The sequence below is a fragment of the Callospermophilus lateralis genome, chromosome 4 (genome assembly GCF_048772815.1).
Source record: "Callospermophilus lateralis isolate mCalLat2 chromosome 4, mCalLat2.hap1, whole genome shotgun sequence".
NCBI lineage: Eukaryota > Metazoa > Chordata > Mammalia > Rodentia > Sciuridae > Callospermophilus > Callospermophilus lateralis.
This window is the reverse complement of record NC_135308.1, coordinates 129,312,681-129,325,651: the sequence shown is the minus strand read 5'-3', so window position 1 is coordinate 129,325,651 and position 12,971 is coordinate 129,312,681. Positions and strand designations below refer to the sequence as shown.

The 12,971-nt window shown below is 36.6% G+C and overlaps 1 protein-coding gene across 2 annotated transcripts in view; it reads right to left on the bottom strand.

The window, feature by feature from the left end:
* Syt1 (synaptotagmin 1) overlaps positions 1-12,971 on the bottom strand; it is a 196,489-nt gene that overhangs the window by 86,043 nt on the left and 97,475 nt on the right. For both annotated transcript variants that reach the window (XM_076853144.1, XM_076853145.1), the window contains exon 6: positions 2,903-3,020. In XM_076853144.1, coding sequence (XP_076709259.1) covers positions 2,903-3,020 — 118 coding nt within the window. The remainder of the gene's footprint in view (positions 1-2,902; positions 3,021-12,971) is intronic.

Genomic DNA, 12,971 nt, shown 5'->3' with positions numbered 1-12,971 from the left:
CGTAGGTCAGCTTACTTTGAGACAGACCATCCAAATGCTTAAAGTTGTTTTAATGGTAAGTAGGTTAAACAAATTTGAAATGCAGGACTTGTTTTTTCAGGCCATACCTCCTTTGTAAATAATTCATTATTCATTCAGCAGCTATGCTCAGTGCTACCAGTTAGTGAGAGCATTGTGAGAGACATAAATACAGAACGCAGCCTAGTGAGAGAGAAGTGCGATGTTACAGAGTTGTGAACAAACTGCTAGTGGCATTTAAAAAAGACAAAGATTTATTTTAGTGGGATGGATCAGAAAAGGCTTCACAGAGTCCCACCACCTAAAACTTTCTCTCTCCCCACGCGATCCCATGCTTCACTCCTGCTCCTCTTCCAGGTTGTTTCCAAAATGTCACCTACTCATCAGGCCTTCCCTTACCACCCCATTTACATAACTTCCAACATTCTTTACCATCTTACCTGCTTTACTTCTGCATAGTACTGGTCACCTCACTATATGCTTTTTCATTTATTGACTTCTTATTTGTCTCCCCATGTTAAAATGCAAGCTGTAGGAGGGCAGAGCCTTTTGTTGGTTTTGTCCACTAAAGTGAATCTAGTGCTGGCACAATGAAGGAAATAATACTTCAACTGGACCTGCAGAATGGGTAGGATTGAGCTAGACATTGGTTGAAGAGAGGGAATTCCAGGTAAAGGAAACCTCCTAAGCAAAGAAAGGTAGCAAGTCGCACTGTGAATTTGGAGAAGAATGTGATTGTCCATTTGGTTGCAGTGAGATATGGTGTGACATAGTCTGAAATTACCTACATTATGTGGTTACAGTGGTTATGATTTAATTCAGCAGGCAGCAGGAAGCCCTTAAAATTTGACCTCTTTAAGGGTATTTGCACTTTAAGTATCTTCATTTAATATCTAATAATTAAACAAAATCATTCCAGGTAATTCAAGTGTTGGGGTGGTGCTAGGTTGTGTGGGTTCTGAAACTAATAAAGTTTTGATGATTTTCTTTAGAGAAAAGAATACAAAAGTTTGAATCTTAAATTAGATCTGACCTCTGAGTGTACCCCTTTCCTGTCACACTGGTGTGTTAGTACAGTGGGTGGTAGGAGCCATCCGGATTTCCTTCCTTTGCTGGGGTTGTTAGCAGTAAGAAATATATGTAATATATGACTATGAATGGAAGCCACATACATATAGCCTGCTAGACCCAGGTTTCCTTAGACAAATCCTGAAAAACGCCTGCAGCTTCTCTGATATAATGGAATAAGAAGGGATGGATGATGAAGGAAAAGTCATGTGGAAAGAAATAGTAAATTGTGATTAAAAATGGCAGCTGAAATGTCTATGACCATGGGAACTTTACGAACTTGAGAGAAGCCAGTACAAGTAAGGGTCCCTGAATCTTTACTGCCTTCATGGAAACACTGCTGTGGAACTCTGCTGAAGGACCCAGGATAAACTAGGAAGACTAGGGAAGTACTGGATGTGGTGATGAGAGGATGGTTGGCATGGAAGTTAGGAAAGGAGCCTATGAGGAACCATTACTGGAACCATTAATGGCACGTGGCTATTGAACCAGAAGAGATGGAAAGGTCAAGGTATGTGAAGACCTTAGGATATTAAGTAATAATCTGAGAGCACACTGCAATTGTAGTTAAAAATTTTCTTCTGCATGTTTTTCACTAGGCATATTAAATATTCTTCATATTTTCAGAGGAAACTGCGCTTATTGCTCCAAATTTGCTTTGTCATGCTGTTAAGGCAATGAAAACAGGACATTATTTAATAGGATCTTGGTGATAGGAAAGAATTAGTTTATCTTCCCCAGATGGCTTATTTATAAAGAGAAGTAAACTTAGGTACAAGGGGAAATTGGTTGACAAATTAGTGGGTTAGTAAGTGAAAATTCAACTTTAGCATTTTTTAGCTGTTGTGCTTTAGAATATAATATCACCATGCTGTATTAGTGTGACCTTCTGAAGTTTGCAATACTTTTTTATTAGAGAAAGTGTTGAGTAGCAAGTAGTATTCATTGTAAATCTGTGGACAGAATCAATGTCAACTGTAGTCTACTTATGATGACCTTGTGGTGTATCAGGAAAATTCTTCACACTTTAATGATTTACTGGAACATTAAAAATATAATTGATTTAATCATACAGAGGAGAAAAAAATTATGTTCAACCATGGAAATGACAAGTCCTTGACTTGACTTTGCTTTGGAACAAGAATGTACTTCATCCACTCTTTATTATTATGGTTGGGTTGTATATACTTTAAACCCCAAAGCCCCCCTATTTATTCTAAGCTATAGTACTGAATGCATTACCATGGGAGTTCACTTTCAAACAGATGATATATATATATATATATATATATATATATATATATATATATATATATATATATATATAATAAAATATATAATAGCTAAGCCTTTAATAAAATGATATTATAAAAATTATGTTAGACTATCAAATACCTAATAAACAAGTCTCTGATGAAGACTTTATATATCTATCTATCTATCTATCTATCTATCTATCTTGGGTGAATTTTGAGCCAAAAACAAAAACAAAAACAAAACCCCTCAAACTATAATCTGTCACAGTAGGGTCTTTCAGAAGGGAAGCAGAAATTTTTAGCTTTCAATGCCATAGAAATGACAATTGATACTTTGGCTATGAAGAAGGAAAATAGATTTTATGTTTGATGCCAATTCCAATAAATTGAGAGTGGCTTCCTGGGGTACAGCGTTAGGATGGATTCTGAGACTGCTCCCAGGCTCAGTAGGAAAGAGGACTGTGATCAATTAAGAAGTAGGGAGTCACAGCAGGTGTGCAATGCATTTGGTATCCATGATGAAACAGCATTTAAAAAAATCAATAATCACCAGGGCTTACCAGATAAGCCACCCACATCCATCTTCTTCAGATTCTTTGCCTCCAGAATGACGACAGTCAGTTTACCAGCAGTAGGTACATAGCGGAGGGAGAAGCAGATGTCACCCAATTTCTCTTGCTATGAAAACCAATAAAAGAGGTATTAACAATTTTTCAGATAAAGGTAAATGAATATAGTTTGTATGTGCATATTGTAAATTCCTTGAGAGAAGAGGGTTATGACAATTAGAATCTGAAAACTTTTAGGACCATTGGCACACAGTGGTTCTTTTATTCATTAAGGAATCATCAAGAGTGATACCAGTTTTTTAAAAAGAACATTTATACTTTAACATCCATCAAAATATATTTATAATTCAGTGGTACTAGAAATGATACCCAATGAGTACTGCAAAATGCTCAACAAAAATTTATAACTTTATAAAAAAGCTTTGAAAAGGGCTTAACACTTGTTTAGTAGAATCAACCTACCTCGATTTTTCTTTTTACATATCAAATAGGATTAGTCTAACATTTTATGTTTATGGCTTTGGGAATAAAGACTTCCATTTGTGTTTTATTAAATTACTATTTATTGGTGAAAATTCTGAATTCCTAATAACTGAACTGAAATGAAATATGTTTTATACTTTTAGTTTTATTCATTTCAAATGAAGAAGTCTGACTTTCTTTGTCCTTATCTTAAAATTTGTAAAAAAATTGATATATGTGTAGTTATGCAATGTGAAGAATCTCATAGCTCTTCATGTTATTCATTACATCATATTTTAGACACACAAAAAATGCACCAATGCTGTACTAAGGCATTTTTAAACAATTAATGCTGCATGTAAAATGATTAAACTACCCTCCACCCTGCCCCTGAAAGGACTCCTATCAATTCCCTCATCTTAAGTGAGACTCTGGGATTCTGTAGGATTACATATTATTCTCTAGGATTACTGGTTAAGAACCATGCTGTTGCTCAACAGAGTAGAATTTGGATTCACATGTGTGTGTGTGTGTGTGTGTGTGTGTGTGTGTGTGTGTGAGAGAGAGAGAGAGAGAGAGAGAGAGAGAGAGAGAGAGAGAGAGAGAGAGAGAGAGGAGTATGCTGTGCCCTTCTTAGATCCAGGAGGCTCCCTGCTGCTTTGTAACACAAGGAATTAGCTTTATGTCAAATCAGAGTGTTTCTTAGTGTTTTCCCTTACGGAATGCGAATTCTGATTCAGAAGAAGGCAACAGTTGTGTCAGACTTCTACAGATAAACTATTAACATAGGAATGAGGTACAGAAGGCTATAAACTCAGGAACTTCTCATGCTATACTCAGATGAGGATTATATTTGGCCTTATCTATATATAATCTGACATGTATGTGACACCAGCCAGTCTTGAATGTAGAAATAACTGCCTAGAGGTAATTTAACAATGTAAGGAAGTGTACATACTTATTTTGGGATACTCATTATATCCACCTTTCAAGAAAGAAAAGGTATGATTTATCTGTAGGTAAGATGTAGGGAGAGAAGGAGAAAAGGTAATACTTTCTGCTGGAGTAATGCCTCTATTGGAAACAATACCACATGTGTTTATGGTCTCTCTTCTTTCATTTCTCAAATTTCTCAAGTCCCCATAGCATCTTACATCTTACCATGTGCCTCTATGTTAATAAGAGTTGGTTTTTTTTTTTTTTTTTTTTGTTGTTGTTGTTTTGTTTTTGCTTGGTACCAGGGGTGCTTAACCATTGAGCCTATCCCCAGCCCTTTTTATTTTTTATTTTGAGTCACAGTCTCTTTAAATTGTTGAGGACCTTGATAAATTGCTGAGGCTGGCTTTGAACTTGTGGTCCTCCTGCCTCAGCCTGGCTAGCCTCTGGGATTATGGGTGTACTTCACTCATTCTGGCAGAAAAGTTTGTATTTCTATTGTTGTTTGCATGTCTTAATTCTCCCACATGACTGTACTCTCCCTGAAGGCTGGGTCCTTGACTGGATATCACTTACCATACATTTTCAAGTGTAAATAGGTGGAAACTTTAGATAATACACCTGTTTGAAATTACTGAGGTCATAACTCCCTTTCATTAGAATAAAACAATAGGGAGTTTCTTGTAATGTGCCAAGTTCACCTGATGTGCCCACTCACCCTTAGGAATTAATTGACACACCAGGAGAGTCTAGTGGAATATATTACTTTTCATAATCTCTGAAAATAAGAGAGGGAGTTAATATGGAAATTAACACAAAGTGTGGTAAATTCATCTGAACTTTATGAGACAAGAGAAATGAAAATGAACAAAATTGCTGTTCCAAATGCTCATTAGGTGGAGGGTTCTTTGTGGTAGAATCTGCCTGTTCTCCTGGACAGCCTCCTTGGGGATCTGTCTGTGCTGCAGGGTCGGGTTACTCTAACCCTTGCAATAGGAGAGTCAGACATGACCACTCTCTGATATCATACCCCTCTCTCTGGCTCATAGTTGAACTCCAAGATTAGCTTTAGGGCATGTCAACTATCTTAAAATAAAAAATGCCACAAATTTCTTTCAGTCATTCTGTTCTTCAGTCTTATGATACATAGTGAATTTTAGAAGATTTTACATAATATTTAGCTTCAGAAGAAAGCATTTATATAGTATGAAAAAAATCACGATACAAGGAGAAATATATAAAATTATCTGTAATTTTAAAGCTATGGCATTCACTCATTCTTATGAGTGAATTTTTAAAAGTAAAAATTAAGGGTATTTTGTGAGAAAGAGAAATTTAAAGAAAGATTATTTTATCATTCTTTATAGATCTACACTTAATCATTAATTAAAAGACTTTAGGAAAATTTTTCATTTGCTTATAAAGTTATAATTGGTGGGCTGGGGCTGGACTCAGTGGTAGAGCACTTGCCTGGCATGTGTGAGGCACTGAATTCAATCCTCAGTGCAACATAAAAATAAAATAAAGGTATTGTGTCCACCTACAACTAAAAAAACACATATTTTAAAAAAAAGTTATAATTGGTGTGCCATATTAGTTAAATATTTTCATATTAATTTAATTTACTTTTCAAACTTCTAATTTTATTACTTTTAGATCTATAAGCTATTTTCAAGCTTATAGAAAATAGCTTGAAAATACAGCTACAGCCCCCTCCCCCCCATTTTCTTCTGAAATTTGTGTCTTTCATGGCATCAAGATATAGAAAATTCATTTTCAGAAAAAGGCAAGGAAAATACCCAGTACACATGAGGCTTTGCGTTAGTAAATTTTCTGAGCTGTAATAATCTGATATGAGCATATGATTTTCTTAATGCTTTAAAAATTAGCTTTAATAATTTTCTAAAACTTTGAGAATTAGGGCAATTTTTGTTCTATTACATGATGGTTGGATACTATATTCCTTGATTTTGGACAATTGCAAACAAGATCAAAATGGGTTTCAATTATCACAGACAACATGGGACTCAGAAGTTCCTGGCATACATGGTAAGCCAGTGTTGTTGATCTTCTTAAGGACTCAGAGAGTATGAGTTGTTGGAAAGAACTCTGTCTTGTCTTCAGTGAAAGGAGTGATTAGGAGCAACACTTTGTCCCACAGTCGGAACCAGAAAGACCTGATTGATGTGGACAGGTTTAAAACAAACTCATTTCATAATTTTACAAGTAAGTTTGGAAGAAATGATTGGTAGCAATATATAAACATCAATTTACAACATTTTATTACTACAAAGTTCTAGAAACCAAGATTTTCTAAATTGTTAAAAAAAAGTTTCCTTTCAGGTTATGATGATGGGGGGGGGGGCGAGGATTTTCTTGGAAAAAAGATAACCAAATCTAAATAGCAGATCCTTACTACTTCCTAACAATTCCGTCTAGTTTTCTGCACAACACCATGGAGGGTGCTGATATGTCCACTTATAAGTGAAGACTTCGTGACTCAGAAGTTACAGTTTTTATAATATCCCAGTGAGGAACTGAAGCAAGGTCTTTTGTTTTCTTTACTACTAAGTGGCCATGTTGAATGATAAAAATTAATAGTGCAACCCATCATCCACTTGGATATTCCACTCTCACTTTAAATTAATTATGCTAAAGTCCTCCTCTTGAGTGTTCTCCTTTCCAACATCCCTTCCAGTCAGGGTCAGTAATTAATCTTTTTTCAGTGGCCAGTTCCCCTTCTCTCTGTTTTCCTGTATTCATTTAACTCACAAGTCTTGTTTTTCTTTTTTCTTTTTGGTAAATGTGTCATAGACTCCATTTTCTTTCATTTCCTTTTTCTTTTATCATCAGTGTAAGCTTTACCTTAACCACCTCAACTATCTCCACCTCCAGCATGACTTCCACCTCCATATGATGTTTGCCACTATCATCACTGCTACCCAACACCATGAGCTCAGCACCACCATCCCCACCACCTCCATTCTCACCATCAGCTCCACAGTGTTTGAGATCAAACCCTAACCACTTCTGTCATATTTTTAAAAAATACTCTCATGAAACACCTCTTTAGTTTTAGTGTTTCCAAAGTCCAATGCAGGCTGCAAACTAATGCCATATGAATGTTCGAAAGGTTCAATCCTCTTGTCCTGACTTTTAAGAAGCTCTGTGTTTTGCCTTTGCCCTAACTGTCCAAACCTTTTTCTCTGTCTCCTCAACCTTTAGAATACATCTTGAATGTATTCTCTCCTCATTTATAACATAGTTGATATTAGGTGACCAACTGTCCCCATTTGCTCAAGACTGCAGGGAAAGGCCTCAGTCCCAGGAAAACCATGACAAGTGGTAACCTTAAATCAATGTCATCAATATTCTTGGCTTAAACTCCTTTAACAGTCTTCTAATAGCTTCTCCACACCTACTCTTGCTCCTTTCCAATATTTTCCTTATATAAGAAGCATAAGGATCCTTTCAAAATGGGATTACGATCATGGAACCATTCTATTCAAAGCCCCTCAATATTTTCTCATTTCACTTAGAATAACATGTATTGCTTACACTAAAATATGATCTGACACTTCCATCTCTTAACACTATTCTGATCTCATTTCTTCTTCCCCAAACATGCCCAGTCCAATTCTATACCAGGGTCTTCTGCATTTGCTGTTCACTCTGTCTGCAATATTCTCCCCCAGATGCCATTATGAATCATTCTGTTATTTGGCTTTATACTCATGTCACCTCTTTAGAGAGCCTTTATATGGAAAGGTATCTAAGTAATCTAATGCACTCTTAAGCACACATTCTACCTGTGTCCTAGCACCTGTCATTACTTGATATTCTGTTTCTTTAGGTTTACCCCACCAAAACATCAGACCTATGCGAGAAGAGACTTGTTTTTCTTGCTGCCATGTTCCCAGAGCTAGAACAGTGCCTGGTACAGAATAGAGTTCCATATATGCCTGTCAAATGAATAATGCAGGTTCTCTACAATTGAATGCAGTCAGAATGGCCTTCTCAGTATCTGCTTTTTCACAACTTGGGTTCTCTAGAGAAGCAAAATCAGAATTCTTAAAGGCAGGTTTATTGGAGTATGTCCATTTAATCAACACTTATGGCGTAAGGTGGGCGGGGGGAGAGAAGCAGGATTGAACAAGTGAAGAACTTGGGCTGTGACATAATCACATTGAAGGTCTCAGCCAGTGCTCTGGGGTACTCTGGAGCTCGGATAGCTCTTCATAGATATTCTGAATTGGGGCATCAGAGATAAGACTTTACAATCCTGAATCAGCTAAACACTGAGTGTGGGCTGCCCCCATATCTAGTGTCAGGATCTCTTCAGCTTAGGATAATGTCCAGAACTTAGTTATGAGCTGTCAGTCATCAACACTCTTGACAACCAGGACAATAAATACCTTAGTCATAATGGTGGTTTGCACCACCATTGGGAGTTCACCACGGCAATCACTACTTCTCTAAGAGCTATATACTTTCCCACTACCATTTTTTTTTTTTTGCTTAGTTAATAAATCCACCTGAAATATCTCTATTCCCTTCTGCCTAATTAAATTACTCCTACACATGAAGGCCTAATCCAATTTTGTATTTTTAATGAAGTACCTCCTTATGCATGGCTTTCTGGTAGAAATTTATTTGTAGCCAATATTATGGTGCCCAGAGATGATTTTTCCCCCCTATTTACTTTGCATATTTTATGGTTTGGGTATGAGGTGTTCCATGAGACGCTCATATGATAATGCAAGAATGTTCATGATTAGATCATGAAAGCTGTAACTTCATCAGTGGATTAATCTTTTTAATAGATTGATGGATTACTGGGTGTTAACTAGGCAGGGTATGGCTATAGGAAGTAGGTCACTGAGGGTGTACCCTTGGGGATTATATATATTTTCCCCTGGCTCCTCCTGTTTCCCAGCAGCCATGAGCAACAGCTTTCCTCCATTATACCCCGCCACCATGATGCTCCACCTCATCTCAGGCCCAGAGCAATGAAATCAGCTGGCAAACTGAAACCTCTGAAACTGTGAGCCCAAAATAAACTTTTCCCTTCTCTAAGTTGTTCTGATTTTGTATTTTGCTCACAGAGAAGAAAAGTTCAACTTGTTATGGGACAGACAGATGTGAATGGTTGGAACACAAGATTGAGAAAATAATTCTATAAAATGGACCTACTCTGCTGACCCCTACATACTTTCTTTTCCAAGAAGCAATTTATCTGCAGCCCTGCCTGGCCTAAATGGACAGGATATGTCACATTTCTTAGCAAACTACCTATTATCTGCAGGAGAAATGTAGGTCCAAAATAAATGTCCATGGGAGAAACCCAGGAGGCTTTTGTGACCAGATCCTGAAACACTGGGAGATAAGGATAGTTTCTCCTAACTATCAAATCTGTAAGAATGTATGGTTAAGAATCCAATTAGAACCAGTCAACATGGGCCAAGGTGACCTAGAATTGCCATGAATGATCTTTTTTTTTTTTTTTGTCAGGAGATGGGGAGATGGGGTAGGGAGTGGGGTGTACAGTTTGCCAGGGATTGAACTCAGGGATACTTGGCTACTGAGCCATATCCCCAGCCCTAGTTTGTGTTTTATTTAGAGACAGGATCTCACTGAGTTGCTTAGCACCGCACTTTTGCTGAGGCAGGCTTTGAACTCAATATCCTCCTGCCTTAGCACTCCCCACCCACAAGCCACTGGGATTACACGTCTGCACCACCAAGCCTGGCTTGATAGTGGATACTTGAAAGTCTGATGTCATCTTGCTGACAGTCAAAAGTGAAGAGGTGGATCTGGGCAGGATTGTCTGGAAACTTTTCTGGGATCCACAATAAAACTGGAGTACAGGAGGGGCACACTGTCTCTCTCCTCTCTGAGAGGACCCACTCTCTCTCTTGAGAGTGTTCCTTTTCCCTTTTCTATCCCTTCAATAAGCTCATTCTTATTACTCTGAGCAACATATCTGAAATCTTTCTGACTTGATAACAAGAATCAGGATTTGAAGGGAGTCTTCATGCTGCCTCAGTTTCTCAGAAGGCCGTAATTCTGTAACAAACTCATATTCCAGAGGAGCAGGAATTTCACTTTATACTACATCTATACCAAGCTCCAGGTACAAAATTAGAGCTTCTAAATAATTGTGGGCTGTTTGTATTAAAATGAGTACCTCACCAGTCTTTTGCTTTGCAAATAGCACTGATGCTAGTGTTCTATCAACAGTGTCTCCAGTTTAATCAACAAGTCAACTAATGGATTTATTTGAAGCTCCTCCTTTGTGCCTAGTACTATGAACACTGCCACATTGGCTCTGACATGAGACTAGAAACAAAAACATTTCTGGAGGTGTTGCTTTTATAAGATAATTTCAAGACCCTGTAGATTTGTAGCCAACAGATGAGTGCTTTTGCGGGTGTGATTATCTCATGAAGGGGTCTTATTACTATTAGGAATTTCAGCTTTATGTATAATTTATTTTAGTCAATTGCCTGATCACTACGTGGAAACTGCCAGTTAGTGTTAGAGAGTTCCAACTGTGAGATTCAGAGAAATTAACCTGCTCTTTTAGAATATGGAGCTGACAATCAGAAGATACTTTTGTTCTGAGCAGCTTGATAATTCCATTATTTTCTTTTAAAAAGCATTCACTGAATAGCGTAGATGCAAATTAATGATTTTGTAGACAACTATAGCAATACCTTTCATTTTTGAAAAGCATTATAGATATTAGAATAAAGGTCATCTCTAATGGATAAAAAAAAAGCTTGATTTAAAAATGAATATTTACTTGATGGCTTCTATAGCACCATCTATCATTTTGTGTATAAAAAGAAGGGTTTATTTTAGTGGCCTTTGAAAATGGGGCTAAGTTCATAGATTTGTTGGGAACACTGTACCTTTGAGTTTTAAAAATGTACCTGAATTGACATAGTGCCATGACATTTTAAAAGGACATATTCTATTTATGTTAATTGTAAGAAGATTCTCCTATGTGTTAAATTGGCAATAGATTTTCTGATGAGTGGATGTTTTTTTTTTTTTTTTTCCTAAGGTTGGGAGTCTATTTAGAGGTGACAAATAAATGGAGGTCTAATGGTAATTTAGATCATTTGCATATTCTCCATTTTACAAATGCTAAAATGTCCTTTTAAGAAGGACAATGTCATGGTTTTAATTTTAATAAGAGATGGGTGGCTTTAAATATATCCTTTGGGTGGTAATATTTTTGAACTTCATTTTATTCCCACAACTATGCTTATACCCCCAAAGTATCTGCCAAATCGGTATTTACATCTAATGGACCAGATGGTCACAGTGTGAAATGTTGCTTTGAAATGTACCCAGGCTAAAAAGACTGAATCTGGCCTAGTGTGCAAATGTACAGCAAAATTTCCAGGTGAATGAGGCAGTGTGTTTTGTCTTTGTACATTTATTTTGTGAGGATATTATATAATCCATTATTTTGTATTCATTCTATTAATCATTTTTTAATTAAAAAGTAATTATTGAATTCTACTATAGACTTCCTAGCTCATGTCTTGACTCTATGAATACTCTGATGAGGAATAATATAATATGTTGACTGAACCTCAAAGGTAGCAGAGATGCTTTGGGAGGAGAAGATGGAAACACTCCAGAATTCAGCAACAGAACCAAGGAGATTTATTCTTCAATAAATAAAAATTTCTCCAAGCCATCTCAAATGCATTCTCTATGCAAATGGAGCTTTATGGCATATTTCCCCTTTTAACTAGAGCTAGTTGTATGTGTGTGTGTGTGTGTGTGTGTGTGTGTGTTGGTGGGTGGCATGTCAAGTGTCCTGAAAGAGAGAGTACTTGGGCTCAGATGTGAGGTTTTAGCAGAAAAAGGTTTGGACAAACCTTCTCCAAAAGAGGGCAAGAATATTCTAGGAACATAAATGCACAAAGTCATTGATTCCTTTGGCATCTTAAAATATGCTATTCTTCTAGAAGTGCAAAATTCATAAAATTTAATTGTAAATGGATTCCTATTTGATAGTTTAGAAATCCCAAATTTTATCATGATCTCTTTAGATTTTGATTAAGAGATGGACTTGTTCCATTAGAAATAATAATGAACAATGGAAAAGAAGATATTCTGATGTGATCAAAATAAGGATTGTGAAAATAGAAAATCAAAATACCTATGAAGAGTAATAGCAATAAAGATTAGAATAGAGTGGTAGAAAGAGCACTCGACCACTGTGGGCATCAGTTTGGTATTCACTTATTCAATAGGTATTTATTGGGTATTTCCTATGTGCCAGGCACTATTCTAGGCACTGGGACCCAGCAGTCAATCAAATATGCAAAATCAATGAACAAAATAAACATAGTAAAATATATGTTTGCTAGTAGTATGTGCTATGGAAAAGTATAAACCAGTAGGGGAAGAAGGAGCATAATTTGAAATCAAATTACATAGAGGAGAAAACCAATTCAGATCTCAGCTGATTTCTCAACCCAAACCCTCAAAGGTAGGAGGCTCTGGAATAACATATTTGTAGCTCTGAAAGAAAAGGGATGCCAACCAAGAATTTTATATCCAGCAGAATTAAGCTTAAGATTTGAAGATGAAATAAAAACCTGCAATGAGAAACAAAAGTTAAAAGAATTCACAACTA